This window comes from Chenopodium quinoa, unplaced genomic scaffold (assembly GCF_001683475.1).
Source record: "Chenopodium quinoa cultivar QQ74 unplaced genomic scaffold, ASM168347v1, whole genome shotgun sequence".
Lineage (NCBI taxonomy): Eukaryota > Viridiplantae > Streptophyta > Magnoliopsida > Caryophyllales > Amaranthaceae > Chenopodium > Chenopodium quinoa.
In genome coordinates this window covers 4,840,762-4,856,302 of record NW_018742523.1, presented here as the reverse complement: position 1 = coordinate 4,856,302, position 15,541 = coordinate 4,840,762, and the positions used below count along the sequence as shown (strand labels likewise).

The 15,541-nt window shown below is 33.7% G+C and overlaps 1 protein-coding gene across 1 annotated transcript; it reads right to left on the bottom strand.

Annotated features, from left to right (window-relative positions):
* Nucleotides 1–369: 369 nt before the first annotated feature.
* Nucleotides 370–4,054, bottom strand: LOC110720033 (thaumatin-like protein 1b). Its single transcript, XM_021899037.1, has 2 exons — nucleotides 2,246–4,054; nucleotides 370–811 (listed from the first exon to the last, which is right to left on the bottom strand). The coding sequence occupies exons 1-2, from the start codon at nucleotides 2,974–2,976 to the stop codon at nucleotides 589–591; spliced, it is 954 nt and encodes a 317-aa protein (XP_021754729.1). The 5' UTR covers nucleotides 2,977–4,054; the 3' UTR covers nucleotides 370–588.
* Between the last annotated feature and the right edge of the window lie 11,487 nt (nucleotides 4,055–15,541).

Here is a 15,541-nt window from a genome sequence, read left to right as displayed (position 1 = left end):
CAAGCCAATTGGGCTAAGGCCCAACCTCTCCATGTATGATGAGGTATAAAAGCCATCAATATTGATACATTTATGATATTCATTCATATATTCATTCATATATTCTCATATATTCCATCAAAGCCTCAAGCAACAAACTCTCTTGCATAGTGTCCTCTTCTCACACATTGTACTGACTTTAGCATCGGAGGGGCCTTCCTCGGCAACACCCCCGAGGCTAGTTTACGTGTGTTTACTGTGCAGGAAACCTTCGGCCCAACATAATTTGGACCGAATCCAGCCTTCTCCGTTTCAGCGGACCTTCGGCAAGGTCCCATTGTTTTCACCCGAAACAGAATGCATTCACTTTTATGTGATCATACACATCTCTTTACACAGGAAATCGACGTATACAAATCTTTTGCGACGACATATCATATGAATAATGAATATCCTGTACATAAAGTATGTCTTGTCGCTTTTTTCTTTCTTTTCTTTCTACTTTACATTACAAATATCGGTCAAAAAATTATTCAATAATTGGAGTTCTAAAAAATAAAAAGATCTACGCTGCATGTATGTGCATGGAGAAAGAGAGAGAAAATGCAATTATAAGCAAAAAAATTGGAGAGATAATATTAAAGTAGAAATAAAAATAGTGATGTATTGCCAAGCAAAATAAAATTGGTTTGTTATTTTGCTTGGACTCTTTGATAAAAATTGACCACCTCCTACGCACACTTTTTTGTGACATTTATCATTGTCAAATAAGGATCCAAGTCCGGATCCGATTGATGAAGATTGAGAACCACCAAGAGAAGATTTTTGCTGGCTGCATTTTAATAAATAAGAACCTTGCGTCAGATTTTCATGATCAATAAATAAATTTAAACCCTAAAGCATTTTTTAATTTAATAGCTTATTGCGTGTTTGAGAACTCTTTTAACATGACAATAATAGTAATTAGTTTGGATACGACATTCAAAGCTGATGTCACACTTATATTTATATACTACTATAACTATAAGAAACTGTATATATTCTCATATATCTCCATTATTAATCGCGATGTGGTAAATAAGTTTGTTTCTTTCACCATCAATATATTGGAGTCATTCAAAATTACTTAGTTACTAGAAGATGTATATTATTCAGAGTACACAAATTCATTTAAGAATTGAACTTGCATTAAATTAAAAGAAAGCGGATTTTTTCTATCAAGCTATTTCTTTTGATTAAATTTTTTATATTTAGATAATATTTAAAGACTCGCAATGAACCACACCAAAATTCATTTCTATAATACACAAGGATGACATGGTTCATTTAAAATTGTGCGTTGTGTTAACCTTATTTTAAAATATTGGAACTCATTAAATTTTATAAAAAATTAAGAATGTTATTTTATTTTTTAAAAAAAGTTAGAGAATTTTTTTTTAATATTTTACTCACATTTCTAAATCAATTCATTCTCATTAGATGATCCCATATCGCACGTAGCTCCTCGTCAACAACCACCAACAAGAAACATGCAAATATATTTTTATTATTAAATTTTTAAAAGTGACACAAAATCGTTAGTTACAATTATTAATGAATAAGATTAGCGGTAATCCAGCCACGGCATATTTTTAATTGTATATAGTACTCTATAATATATTATCACATATTCAACGTTCAACATACTTTAAATTTTACAGTTTTTTGTTTATAATAGAAAATGCCAATTTGGCAAATGGAAGGATGAAAGTTTCAAAGGAAGCTAACTTATGGAAGATATGAAAGATATGGATGGAATAAAGGATGCTCACGCACAAACCTAAAAATTAATATAAAAATTGGGCTAAAAAAGCCATAATATTATAAAAAGAATAAAAGATAACATTATATAATATAGTAAAGGAATTTTGTTCAACACTACGTTATACTTATATCATTTCTTATAATAAATACTTTTTTTATAAAGCTTGTTAAAACAATAGTCGTGATTTTAATGACTTATTATAAAGTTTGAACATAACCTAATTATTTCAGTTTCATGTTTCTAACTCATCAACATTTTGTTAACCTAATGACATATTAACTTAGGACTAGAGTTTAATTATTAGCTTTGACAATAATGTATGTACATGTTTTTTAAAACTTGTTATTCTGGCTTTCTCGAATTTAAGCTTTTGATTTATTGGTTTTAGGTGCTAAATTATTTTGGAACTAAGATAATTTTTTAGAAAATAGTTCGTATATTTTAGTAATAGGTAATACTAACCTTGTTAAAGAGGGACAAAATGTAATGGTATAATCGGCACCTACACACGTATATGTACTTGTAGGATCATCAAATGCATAACTATATGCATGTGGACAAGATAACTTAAACATCTTTGAGTATTGAGAAGGTGCACAAGTACTTGGTGATGCATATGTGCCACTACAACAATACTCCGGCGTGGCGAATGCTCCACAAGCACTGTTACAAGCATCGCCCTCAGCGACCCGTAACTCGCTAGGGCATTGTTGGTTCAAGTCGGATGCACAACCCGTGGGTAGACACGAATCAAACCCTCCTTCGGTCTCAATGACCATAGGAACATTGAACCCATCCACAAGGCTGACATCATAGAAATCATGATCGGTGGGTCCATGCCCGATGGTGAACTCAGCAAGGGTTGCGGGCGTGGTAGCCCCCGACCCGGTGCACTCAAGTTGACCCGTCCTACAATCACCTGTCGAGCAAACCCACCGGCCCGAGGTGGAATCTTGCCCACAACGGGTTCGGGCCCATATCCGGCCCGACCAGCCCGGGGAAGCTTGAAAAGATCTAGACCCGCCCGAGGAGAGCTCAAACCCGGTGGATCCTATATCGGGGCTACCCGCATTGGATAGTACACCGGGCCAAATAGTGTAATCACACTTGTTTAATGTAGTGATTGTTGCACCAAAAGTTCCCTTGAAAAACAAGAATTGTAAGAAGAAAAAGAAGAAAAAAGGTTGATCCATGCAAGAAGATTATAATTTTGTAATGAAAGTGAGTAAAGGATATGAAAATCACATAAGAATCATGTAATGTGATAATAGAGATGAATAAGAGTGCAATATATTGAAAATAAAGAAGTGTGAAAAAAGTGGGTAAGTGAGAGAAAATCGGAGGGGAAAAGTGAAGCAAATACGCGTAGCTCTATTTATAATAACTACGGCATGATAATTGAAGTATAAAAACTTTATAATAGTATAGTGTTAATGGTGTTAAATTGTCCACCACAAAAATAAAAATGGTGTTAATGGAAAAGGGGTTGGAAATGAGCAAGAGATGAGGAAGGAAGAAGTGGAAAGTGGAAATCTAGTATAGTTTTAGTTTGTATAATGTTGATACTTTAAGTAAGAATTCAGCATTTTAGGTTAACTTTAACTGTGGACAAGTATATCCATTTTTAAATAGAAAAATTAAAAGAAAAGGAAAAAGAAAAAGAAAAACATGAACACTACTTCCTCTTGCTTTGTTTTTTTTACCTTTTGATTTATCATGGTAATTCGCAACACTTTTTAATCTTTCTTTATGGGGAAAATGAGATATAGCAATATATGAGGTACAAGTCCCGATTAAGATCCATCCATAGGGAGAAAGTGTTGTTATTTCTTTCACCACAAAATACAATTTAGGACAAACTTGAATTGCTCTCTATAAAACCACAAGATAGAGTACACGTTAAAAATCAATGTGTAGTAATGACTTTAATTCATAGCACAGAGAGTTGTTGTTTTTCTTTTTTAATTTTTTATGTGGACAATAAGATATAGTCTAAACTTATTTTTATTTTCAACATGATTTTGAGGTAAAAGTTTGTGTTTTATTGAACTTGAAGCCAACTACATACTTGTGGGAATGACAAAGTGTGAGAAGTTTATATAAGAATTTATTTGATACATAAGTCAAAATCATTATGAGAGTTAGAGAGTATATATAATTGTGATACATACCAATTATTTTAAGCTATTTATTAATATTTATGATTGACAATTTTACTTGATTTCCCTACCTTATTAAAAGTTTAACTAAACACTTATGAAAATTGTTATACCAACTATATCCCTTACTACCTTATTAAAAGTTTAACTAAATACTTATGAATAGTGTTATGCCAACTATATTCCTTAAATAGTCTATTTACATATATACCCCCCTTTATGCATGCGAATCGCATGTGTGACATTTTTTTTTTATATTTCCTTTTGGTTTTATCAGCATAGCTCTATTTTTTTTTCCTTCCTTACCTCTTAAAAAGTTAGATAACTCTTAAAAATAGTGTTTGGACAAATTTTACTTTTTATAACTAAAGTTGTATCAAATTGAAAGAGATTCTCGAACAAGGCTAACTATGTGCGAGCATCGCGCTCACTAGCCCCCCTAGTATATATAAAAGTGATGAATTTATTATTCAAAAAGAAAACATTACTTACTTTTTTATATTCTTTTATAAATGGGCATATTATTTTAGGAAAATTATAAATTATTGATTTCGGATAAATTTACGAGGGTAAAAAAAAAAGGAAACAAAAGATACATAACCACGGCTGTAGGCCATTTGATTTCCGTTAAGAATCGTGTTAGAGTGAATTTGAGCTCTATTTTGACCTATAACTTCAATTATAATATAATCCCTTTTACTTTTCTTTTTTTTTTTTTTTTTTTTTTTTTTTTTTTTTATGTTGTTGTTGAAGATACTATACTATAAAACCTAATTGTACCCCATATCTTTCAAAGAAAACTTGATAATTCTCTCCCATTTTCCTAAGCTCTATTCTTTTTTTTTTTTTTTCTTCTTCTTCTTCTTCTTTTTTAAATCTCTTTCCCAACTTCTCTCTTTGCCTGCTCCATTGGCACCATCCAACTTCTCGGCCACAGCCACCTTCACTTGGCCTTTGTTAGTACATAGTTTGTTTTAGTTTTATACTTATGAAAAAAGGAAATTCTGAATAGTACATAGTTTGTTTTAGTTTTATACTTATGAAAAAAGGAAATTCTGAATGGTGGCTGTTGGATTAAAGAAAGTAAAATCCATGTTTTTTTGGAGGTTGATTAGTTTACTCCATAAGGAGGTTGTGGCCTACAATGTTTTTCCACAAGTGGGTTGTGGAGTAGACTTTTTATGTCTATTTTATAAGAAAAATCAGCCTACTCTACAAGTAGGTTGTGGCCAACAACGATTGCCTACAAGAGGGTTGTAGAGTAGACTTTTTCATGTCTACATACATTCATCTTTTGACATTCTTCCTTCATCTCTTGGATTCTCTTGTAATTCCCATTAAAGTCGATGTTTATGTGATTTAATCAACTTCTTTATTATGATTTAATCACCCTTTGATGTCTATATTCGTCCTCTTGAAACTCCATCCTTGCTTATAAAATTGGCTTGGTTATTCTTCATCTTTCATGTACATACACAAAATTAGTTAAACATATTTGTTCTTTGGGCATAAGTTTACTTTGACTCCACCTCTTACTCTAAAATGCCTTAGAGTGAGAGTGGTGTGTAACCTTAAGGAACGTATCGGCGCCGGAATTCGTTTTCAAAGTCAGGGACGAAGTCACACCACACCATCTTCTTTTAATCAAACAATTACACTATTTATTCTATTATTCGTAGCCTTTGAAACACTTACTTTAACAACAGTGGCCATGTACTTTTGCGACACTGAAATGTTTGACCTCATTTTTTAAAACTAAATGACCCTAATTATTAAGAAGCTATCTATTCATTAATCTTTAGTTAAAAATTAATTAAGCTTAGATATTTATTGTAAAAAAAGAATCCACAAATAAAAAAATCTCACGTACCTATCAGTCACTACCACTGGCCACTGCCCATTCTTCCAAGACCAGGCCACAACCACCAGTCCACCACCCACTTTCTAGACCACCGCCCTTCTTCCTCTCTATCTATCTCTCTCTCTCTCTCTATCTCTCTTATACGAATGACAACAACCCCAACCTCAGCCACTACACCACCTTTTGCTCTCCTCTTCCCCAATCAAAGATAGGGATCAGAGGTTTCGGGTGGGGGTGGGAGCTAGTGGGAGTTTTGGGGCGGGGTGGGCTGATACAGTGGGGATTTTGGGGCTGGTGGAGGGTTTGGGTGGATATTTTGGGGCTATTAGGGTGGGGGTTTCAAGGCTGGCGGAGGGTAAGGGCGGGATTCAGGATTCAGGGGGTGATTGTGGTGGTGGAGGTTGTGAGGAGGTATTAGTGGGGCCATTATTGTCTTTTTTTGTTTTTTTTTTTACTAACTATGCTTAATATTTTTAACCAAATTTGCATTGATTGTGGAATAATTTTGTAATTGGGGTCATTTTAGGCTAAAAAAACAAAAAAAAAAAAAAAGGGCTACCTTTTCAATGTGCTGGGGGCTACCATAGAGAATTTCCCAAAAAAAAAAAAAATTTCATTATTCAAGTTTTGATTTTTTTTTTCGTCTAATAAAAAGTTTTGATCTTTTAAACTTTTATTATAAGGCTCTATTCTCTTCATCTTATTTTTGTTCAATTGAAATTGTTTTTACTGAACTGAAATTACTTTAACTAAAATTACAATATTATTATTAAATTGAAATTATTTTTACTAATTAAAACTTATATTATTTTATTTAACTAATTCTCTACTTATTTTATTTTACTGTATCTCTATTATGTTTTCTCTTTAAAGTTATTGATTTTTACTGATTAAAGCTTATTTTTGTTGAAAATTACTTATTTTTGTTGAATATAATTTATTTTTGTTGAACATAACTTATTTTTACTGAATACTATTTGAATAAGGTGAAAAGAAAAGGCATAACGGTGCTTATTGTTTTAGCCTTTTATAAGATCTGCATCTTAGCATTAAGACTTTGCTTTAGAAAGTAGGTTTGACAAATTTTTGAATTTGTAGTTTTTCTTAAAACTTAGGTTTGATAAGTTTGTGACTTTGTTTTAGAACTTGTTTTACAAAATTATTTTAAATTCATTTGGGATTTGTGTTAGTAATTTAATTTTTAATTTAATTTATGCAGATTTTAGAGTTTTAACATTATTCAAATTTTTATGTTGTAATATTTGAGAATTTACATAAGATTTGAATGTCATTGAGCTGCTTGAAAAATGTGTTGGACATGTGCGGGTAAATATAATCAAGGGTTTCAATGTCATTGATCTCTCCTTTATGATAAATGTCATTGATCTCTCCTTTATGGTAAAATCACAACTTTTATCAAATTTTGTGATTGATAAAATTGAAACCCTTATTTCATTAGACTTTGTGACTAGTGAATTAAGTCATCTGCTAGATAATTTTACTTGGTGTTTGATTATTATTTTAGCTTATTCTCTTAGATCTTGATCCAAAATCATATCTTTATTTTTCTTTTCCATTAAAAACTTCCAAAAATCCCTCAAAAGATAGATCTTTGTTCATCTTTTTCATATCAGAATTGCTTGCTGGGAGTTGTACTTTCTTGAGCACGGTATTCTCAACCGAATTTTGCTCAGATCTTCTCAACCGCAACCTTCGTGGCTTCACCTCACAGAATTGCTTGCTGGGAGTTGTACTTTTTTTTTTTTTTTTTTTTTTTTTTTTTTTTTTTTTTTGAGTTATACTTTGATTTTAGATTCTGAAGTTTTGGAATTATCAATTTTTGTAATTTGTGGAATTAATAGATTAAAAAAATATGAATAATTGTAGTTAATAGTTACGAATTTGATTTTGCTTGCAATAATGAATGTCAAGGTATCAATTGGTCTTACAGAACAAATAAATTTTGCCAAATTATTAGAATTTTAACTACTCGTATATTATAAAAAAGTCAGATGGTAGATATCCGAAAATATCGGATATCCGAATATCAGATATTCAAAATTTTCGGATCGGATATCGGATATCAAATATCTGAATTTTCGGATATGGATATCCGATCCGTGCTCACCCCTACATGTTACCGCACTCCAAACTTTAAGCCTAAGGGCTTTCATGTGGGGTGTGACTGAATACAATGTCCTATTAATGTTGGGTCTAACTTAGATTTGAGTCATGTGTTTGTATTAGGGGTGAGCAAAAATTTCGGGTACCTGAAATTGAAACCGGAACCGGTCAGGGACCGATGGATCCGAAACTGAAATTGGACCCGGTGGTTCCAATTTTGGGTGATAAATTAATGAACCGGTTGTAACCGGTTCCAATTTTAATTCTTAAATTTTTGGACCCAGAATTAGTTGGGTAGGTCGGTTACCCAACTTGTATTAAACTAATTATATTTAAAAAAAAAAAAAAACCAAAAATATGTTGAAGGCGTCTAGTTAGTAAAATTTTAAAAAAATAAATAAATAAAAAATACTATTAATACCTAACATAAATAAAATAGCTTAATGCACATGTACATATAAGTATTAAACACAATAAATGAAAATAGACTAAAATAAGTAGTATAATTTGTATTAAATTTTAACAATTATATACATAAGTGGGTACCCGGAATCGAAACCGGTATCAGCAAATCCATTTCCAATTCCTAAATTTTAGGACACGGTTAAACCAATTTCAATTCCGGTTTCGAATATTAGGACTCAATCCCAATCAATTCAGGTTCGGTTCCTAAAATTTTATTTGGGTACCCGATTTGTTCATCCCTAATCTGTAACTGTTTTGGATTAGGTCGAATCTAGCCGAATTTGGTTAATTTCTACCGCCTCTTAATTTTAAACTGCTAAGCCAAGATCTTATTGATGGTTTTCGCTGCAATAGAGAAGCCTTTCAATACGTATATCTTACCATCTTAAATATTTCTTAGATCAATAATTTATCAAAGAATTTTGCATAACGAATTAACGATTGATCTCTTTTGGTCAACCAAATACAAAGGGGCCTACAACGATGTCAAGCTTTACAAAAGCAAGGATTTAGTAACCGACATTGATTTTTCATTCCTCTAAAACATAACCATTTACACATTGACACCAAATTAAAGGGCTTGTTTTTTTTATCATCCACGTCATTATGTCTAATTTTACGTGCGTGGATCGCACCTGTTGGATTCTCCCCCTTTAATAGTTGATCCCCAATTGGTCATCTAGCTGTTGACGGTTTTTTTCTATCAATTGGTATCTCTGTTTCATATTATATGCAAAATTTACTAATGCAACAAATATCTTTCTCTCTTCATTCAACACGTAGTCACAAAGAAACTTTGTCTAAGAACCTATAAAAACTCATTTATTACACATAATATAAAACATAAGTAATAGTTGCTGCACATAGTAAGCGTACTTGGTGTATTTAGTTGGGAAATCATATCTTAACTTTGATACTAAAAGATCAAATTCTCCCACTTGCAGATGGAGTACTTGAGTCTTGAGGTAATGATCCCTGTTCAATATTCCACATCTTAATTATTAATAGTTTATTTTAAAGAGCATTTTTGTAGAATTGTAGAATGGTTGTATGTCACATGATAGATATGTGACTGTTTTGTCTTATTTGTAGTGGCACTATTTCATTGGTGATAGTTGTTAGCTTGGTGTATTTCTCTAGAATGATCTGTATTCATAGGTTAGAATGTATCTAGGGATTGTAAGGAGCAGTGATATAAATAAGGCTACGCAGCCAAGAGAGAAAAAGTGAGAACAATTGTATACTCACAAAAGTAGTGAACGCTAAAACCTGATGAATCAAAAGAAAACAAGTTTTTCTGATAAAATTATCTCCAATTACTTTCTTTTCATGTTGTCAGAGCAGAAAATGCTCAAAATCAAGTAAAATCATCATAACAATCGGAAAGTTTCAATCTTTGAAGTTCAAAGATGCCAGAAACAAATGAATCTGGTGCAAATCAGACTTGAAATGCCTATGCAGATCCTTACTATATGGCCAACTCTAACCATAATAGTTCTAATCAGCAACTGGGAATCATCATTTTTAATGGTGAGAACTACCTAAACTGGACCAGGAGCATAAGAATGGCTTTAGGTTCGAGGAACAAGCTGGGATACATTGATGGTAAGCTGAAGAGGCCAAACCTAGGTCATGCAGATTATGGGAAGTGGTACAGGAACGATAATGCAGTTAGAGGATGGATCTTAGCTTCAATGACTACAAACTTGGCTAAAAGTCTAATTTACTTGGAAACTTCCAAGGAGTTATGGGATGAAGTCAAGGAGAGATATGGGCAGACTAATGCACCTCCGTTCTATCAGCGAAAGAAAGAACTGAGTGACTTGAAGTAGGAGAATCAAGCATTTGGCAATTTTTATTGTAGGCTCAAGAATTTATGGGATCATATATCTTCTATTAAAGGAATATCAGAGTGTACATGTGGAGCAATGAGCAAATGCACATGCAACATGATGAAGAAATTGGCCGATGCAGAGTCACTGAACAAGCTCATTTAGTTCCTGATGGCATTGAATGAAGGTTTCGAGAACATAAGAGGAAGAATTCTTGCAATGGAGCCATTAACACCAGTGAACAGAGCTTTTCATCTTGTTCAACAACAAGAAAAACAGAAAGAAATCATTGGAAACATGAGCACAAATACTGAAGTTAGTGTAATGAATGTGAAAAGACAACCAACAAACAATTGGCAGAGGAGAGAATCCAAGGAAGCCAAAAATGAAGGAGAAATGTGACTGCTTGATGAAAGGTCATACGAAGGAAGAATGCTTCGAGCTCCTGGGGTATCCAGACTGGTTCAAGAACCCACCAAAAGGAAAGGGAAAAAAGGTGGCTGCAAATGTTAACAAATAGAATGCTGAGCCTGCAAGTGAAACCCCTTCGACAAGAATTTTGAACATGGTGAATGCAGTGGAACAAAACCAGATCCCAGCTTGATATCAACTGTGGTGCAGGAAGTCATGAAAGCAATGAGTGAGAAGCAACATTTGGCTAACTTTGCAGGTAATCTCTTAGCCACTAATGTCGAACATTACTTTCAAGTTTTTAATCCTAGTAGCTGGATAGTTGATTCTGGTGCTTAAGACCACATGGTCGGAAATAGAGGTTTGTTCACTGAAATAAGAAGTTTGAAATTTCCTATAAAAATAGGACTTCCTGATGGGCAAGTCAAGAATGTGAAGGAGATAGGATCAGTAAAGTTGACGGATAATATTGTGCTGAAAAATGTTCTGTTATTGCCTGATTTCAAGCATAATTTGATCTTAGTTAGAAGATGTAAGTTAATAGAAGATGGAATATGTATGGTGAATTTTGATAAAAATGGGTGCTTGATATAGGACCCTACCAATAAGAGAGTGATTGCTGAAGGAAGAAGTGAAGATGGAATTTATAGGCTGAATTTTGGAAAGAATGAAGAGAAGAGTAGATCTAATGAAAAATTTTTGTGAATAATGTTAGAAGGAAGGAAAATTTGAGCATTTTTCATGCTAGATTGGGACATGTGTCTTTATCAAAAATGAAACATTTAAGCTTTTGTGGTTGTAAGAATTTAAGTAAATATTTTTGTGATACTTGTTGTGTGGCAAAGCATCACAGAATGCCTTTTAAACCAAGCAATACTATTGCTAGCAGAATTTTTGAGTTAATCCATGTCGATTTTTGGGGACCTTATAAGGTCAGAAACATTACAGGTGCAAGCTATTTCTTAACTATAGTTGATGACTATAGTAGAGCAACATGGACACAGTTGTTGTCCAATAAAGAACAGGTGAAAGGAATTCTCAACAATTTCTTGAATTTTGTTGAGAACCAATATGAATGCAAGATGAAAACCTTGAGAAGTGATAATGGGATTGAAATCTTTCAGTCAGAATGTGGTAAAATGCTAGCAGAAAGAGGAATTTTACATCAGAGAAGTATACTAGGAGTGCCTCAGCCGAACAAAAGAGTGGAGAGAAAACACAGATTTCTTCTCGAAACTGCAAGAGCAATTAGATTGCATGCAGGGTTACCTAGATATTTCTGTAAATGTATTCTATCAGCAACTTATTTGATTAATTTGTTACCAAGTTCAGTCTTAGGTTGGAAGACACCTTTTGAGAGATTGAATAAAAGGAAACTAGAATATGATCACCTAAGAATCATAGGGTGTTTATGTTATGGTTTACCTACTCTTAAAAAGGGTGATATATTTGGTGAAAGGGGAATAAGATTTGTGTTAATAGGGTATTTATATGGTCAAAAAGGTTATAAACATATATAGGTGATATATGTTTCTTCCAAAGATCAATTCAAAAGGGTTATAAACATATATAGGTGATATATGTTTCTTCCAAACATCAATTCAATATATGGTCAAAAGGGTTAGAAATTCTGGAGTTGTTAGATGCTAGTGAATCTGTGCATATGGATTCTAAAACTTTTGAACAAATATTTTACACTGATGAAAGTGCAACAGCAAAATAAGAAGTTGCAGTAGAAAGTATGCCTATTCAGGAAGAAAATACGGAACATAAGGAGACAAGAAGATCAGAAAGAGAAAGAACTGTCTCTAAGAAGCTCAAGGATTACATCTATAAGATACCTGGTATGAGAGGTGAATTAGATAAATATGCAGCATTTACAGTCCATATTGTAAAAGGAATGAAAAATCACTCTCCTGATTATATTGCTTGTATGAGCAAAATAATCAAAGTGACTGAGCCAAACAGATATGAACAAGCTGAAGGCCATCCTGGATGGGAAGCAGCGATGCAATAGAAATTCCAGGCAATGGAGAAAAATGGAACTTGGGAAATGGTGACTCTTCATGAGGGTGAAAGAGCCATTGATTGTAAATGGGTGTATAAGGTGAAGTGTGATAGAGAAGGAAATGTTGTTAGATTAAATGCAAGAATAGTAGCTAGAGGTGACAAACAGATAAAGGGAAAGGATTATAAACATACTTTTTCCCAAACAGTAAAATTGAGTACAATAAGAATTGTGATAGCTCTTGCTACTATCAAAGGATGGAAGTTGCAGCACCTAGATGTAAATAATGCATTTTTTCATGGGTATCTTGAGGAAGAAATATACATGAAGCCTCCAAAGGTATATAAGAAAGCTGAGGAAGGAAAGGTTTGCAGATTGGTGAGAAGCATTTATGGTCTGAAATAGGCTTCAAGAGCTTGGAATTGTGCGCTGAAGGAATTTTTGATACATCTTGGATACATTTAGTCCAAGAAAGATTATTCTCTTTTTACAAAAGAAAAGAATGGAAAGCAAGCAATAATTCTAGCTTATGTAGATGATTTGCTAATAACAGCTGATGACTTAGAAGAAATAGAAAGGGTGAAGAAGAATTTGGACAAAGAATTCCCATTAAGGATTTTGGTGAGCTGAGATTCTTTGTCGGGATTGAGATTGATAGGAATGAGCATGTAAAGTTTCTAAATTCCCTTTCCCTAAGGGAATGAAATTATCAACTGTGGAGAAGTTCTTCAAGAACCAGAAATTTACAAAAGAATTATTGGAAAACTGCTGTATTTGAATATCACAAGACCTGACATTTCATACTCAGTGTAACAACTGTTTCGGGGTTTTCTGATGTCCTGCGGGAGAGTTACAATTCCGAGACTGGAACCGGACGCCTGTACCTGCAAAATAACGGAGACTCCTGAGAGTTCCGCCTCCAACGGTCAAGTTAGTACCTGATTAAGGAGTAATCAATACAGAAATTAAAGTAATGAGATCTCTCTAGGTGAGAGTGCTTGGTAATCTGCGTTGTTAGCGAGATTAGCCGGTTGTTAATAACTCTGTTCTTCTCTGCTTGATTTCTTGATTATCTGATTCTGTGATTAATGAGGATTAATCGAGTATTTATAGCCTTGAGAAGCGTGCAACTCTCTAGGTTTAAGGTAAACCTAGGGCTGACCGGGCCTCTAGACTGGACTGGGCCTTGATGGCCGGTTTTCCCATTTGGCATGGGTGGACACGTGGCGTGTCTTAAGTGGTCCGTAGAGGACGTATCTGTGATTGACACGTGGCAGGCTCCTGTTGGCCTTCGTGAAGGACACGTGGCGGAACCTGGTTGGTCCACTTGTCAGACGGTGATTGGTGGATAAAAATCCCCTAATCAACAACTATCTCAATTTATGCAATGTCCTAGAAAACCTTATCTTCAAGCTGTTATTCATGTCATGAAATATTTGAAAGGAACTATGGACTGGGGATTATTTTATCCCAGCGAATCTGAATTGAAAATTCAGGGATACTTTGATGCTGATTGGGGAAGTTGTGCCTTTCAGTGCTAGATCTTTGACCGGAAACTGCGTTTTTCTTGGGAAATGTCTAGTATCTTGGAAAACTAAGAAGCAAAAGACTGCTTCTAAGTCATCCACAGAGGCTGAATATAGGAGTATGTCACATACCACTAGTGAATTAGTATGGGTTGATGATATTCTACAGAATTTGAAGGTGCAAGACGAGAAGCCTATTCTGCTACACTGTGACAACAAGTCAGCTGAGCACATAGCTCAAAATCCTATATTTCATGAGAGGACTAAACACCTCAACATTAATTGTCACTATGTGAGAAATCACAAAGAAGAAGGATTCCTCACAATTGTCCATGTTCAATCAGCTCATCAATTGGCTGACATCTTGACAAAATCCCTCACTCAGCAACAACCTAACTTTCTTTCTTTCAAGTAGGGTCTTGTTTCTCACCTCAAGCCCCAACTTAAGGCGGGGGAGGGGGGATGTAGAATTGTAGAATGATTATATGTCACATGATAGACATGTGACTGTTTTGTCTTATTTGCAGTGGCACTATTTCATTGGTGACAGTTATTAGCTTGGTGTGTTTCTCTAGAATGATCTGCATTCCTAGGATAGAATGTATCTAGGGATTGTAAGGAGCAGTGATATAAATATCCTTATAAGGCTGTACAATCAAGAGAGAAAAAGTGAGAGCAATTGTGTACTCACAAAAGTAGTGTACGCTCAAACCTGAATCAAAAGAAAACAATAAGTTTTGCTGATAAAATTATCTTTGATTACTTTCTTTTCAATTTCTCTTATATATTTAGAAAAAAGGTAAGTTTTAGAAAGTAGATAACCACAATGACATAACATATATAGGAAAATTATTGAAATTTGCAATTAACGTAATAATTCCTAATGACTGGTTACTTGATAGCGAGGACATAATAGGTTAGAAAGATAAAATACAAAGGTATGTTTTATCTCCATTATTTAATGGTTAAAGTCCTTAAAGATATTAATAAATGACAGGGGCGGCGGAGATCGGTACGACCGGTGCAACCGCACAGGGCCCCCAAAAAGTTGGGGCCCCATAATCAGTTATATATATTATTAAAATTGGTTTTATACATGTTAATAACCTTTGGTTTATTGGTTGTACCTACATTTTGCAGAGAAGCGATCCAGGGTTCGATTCTTTATTGACGTGGGTTTATTTTGTCAAATAAAAAAATTCATATGCTTCAGAAACAGTATGATCTGAATAACTTCTTTTTTTCTAAGTCAAATTTTCATCAAAAATTTAAAATCATCTATTTTGATTTACTTTGCACTTTTTGGTGTCTTCAATATTTTGTTTGGCTTACAAATTTAAGCTTTTGAAATTAATCAAATTATCAATGTGAA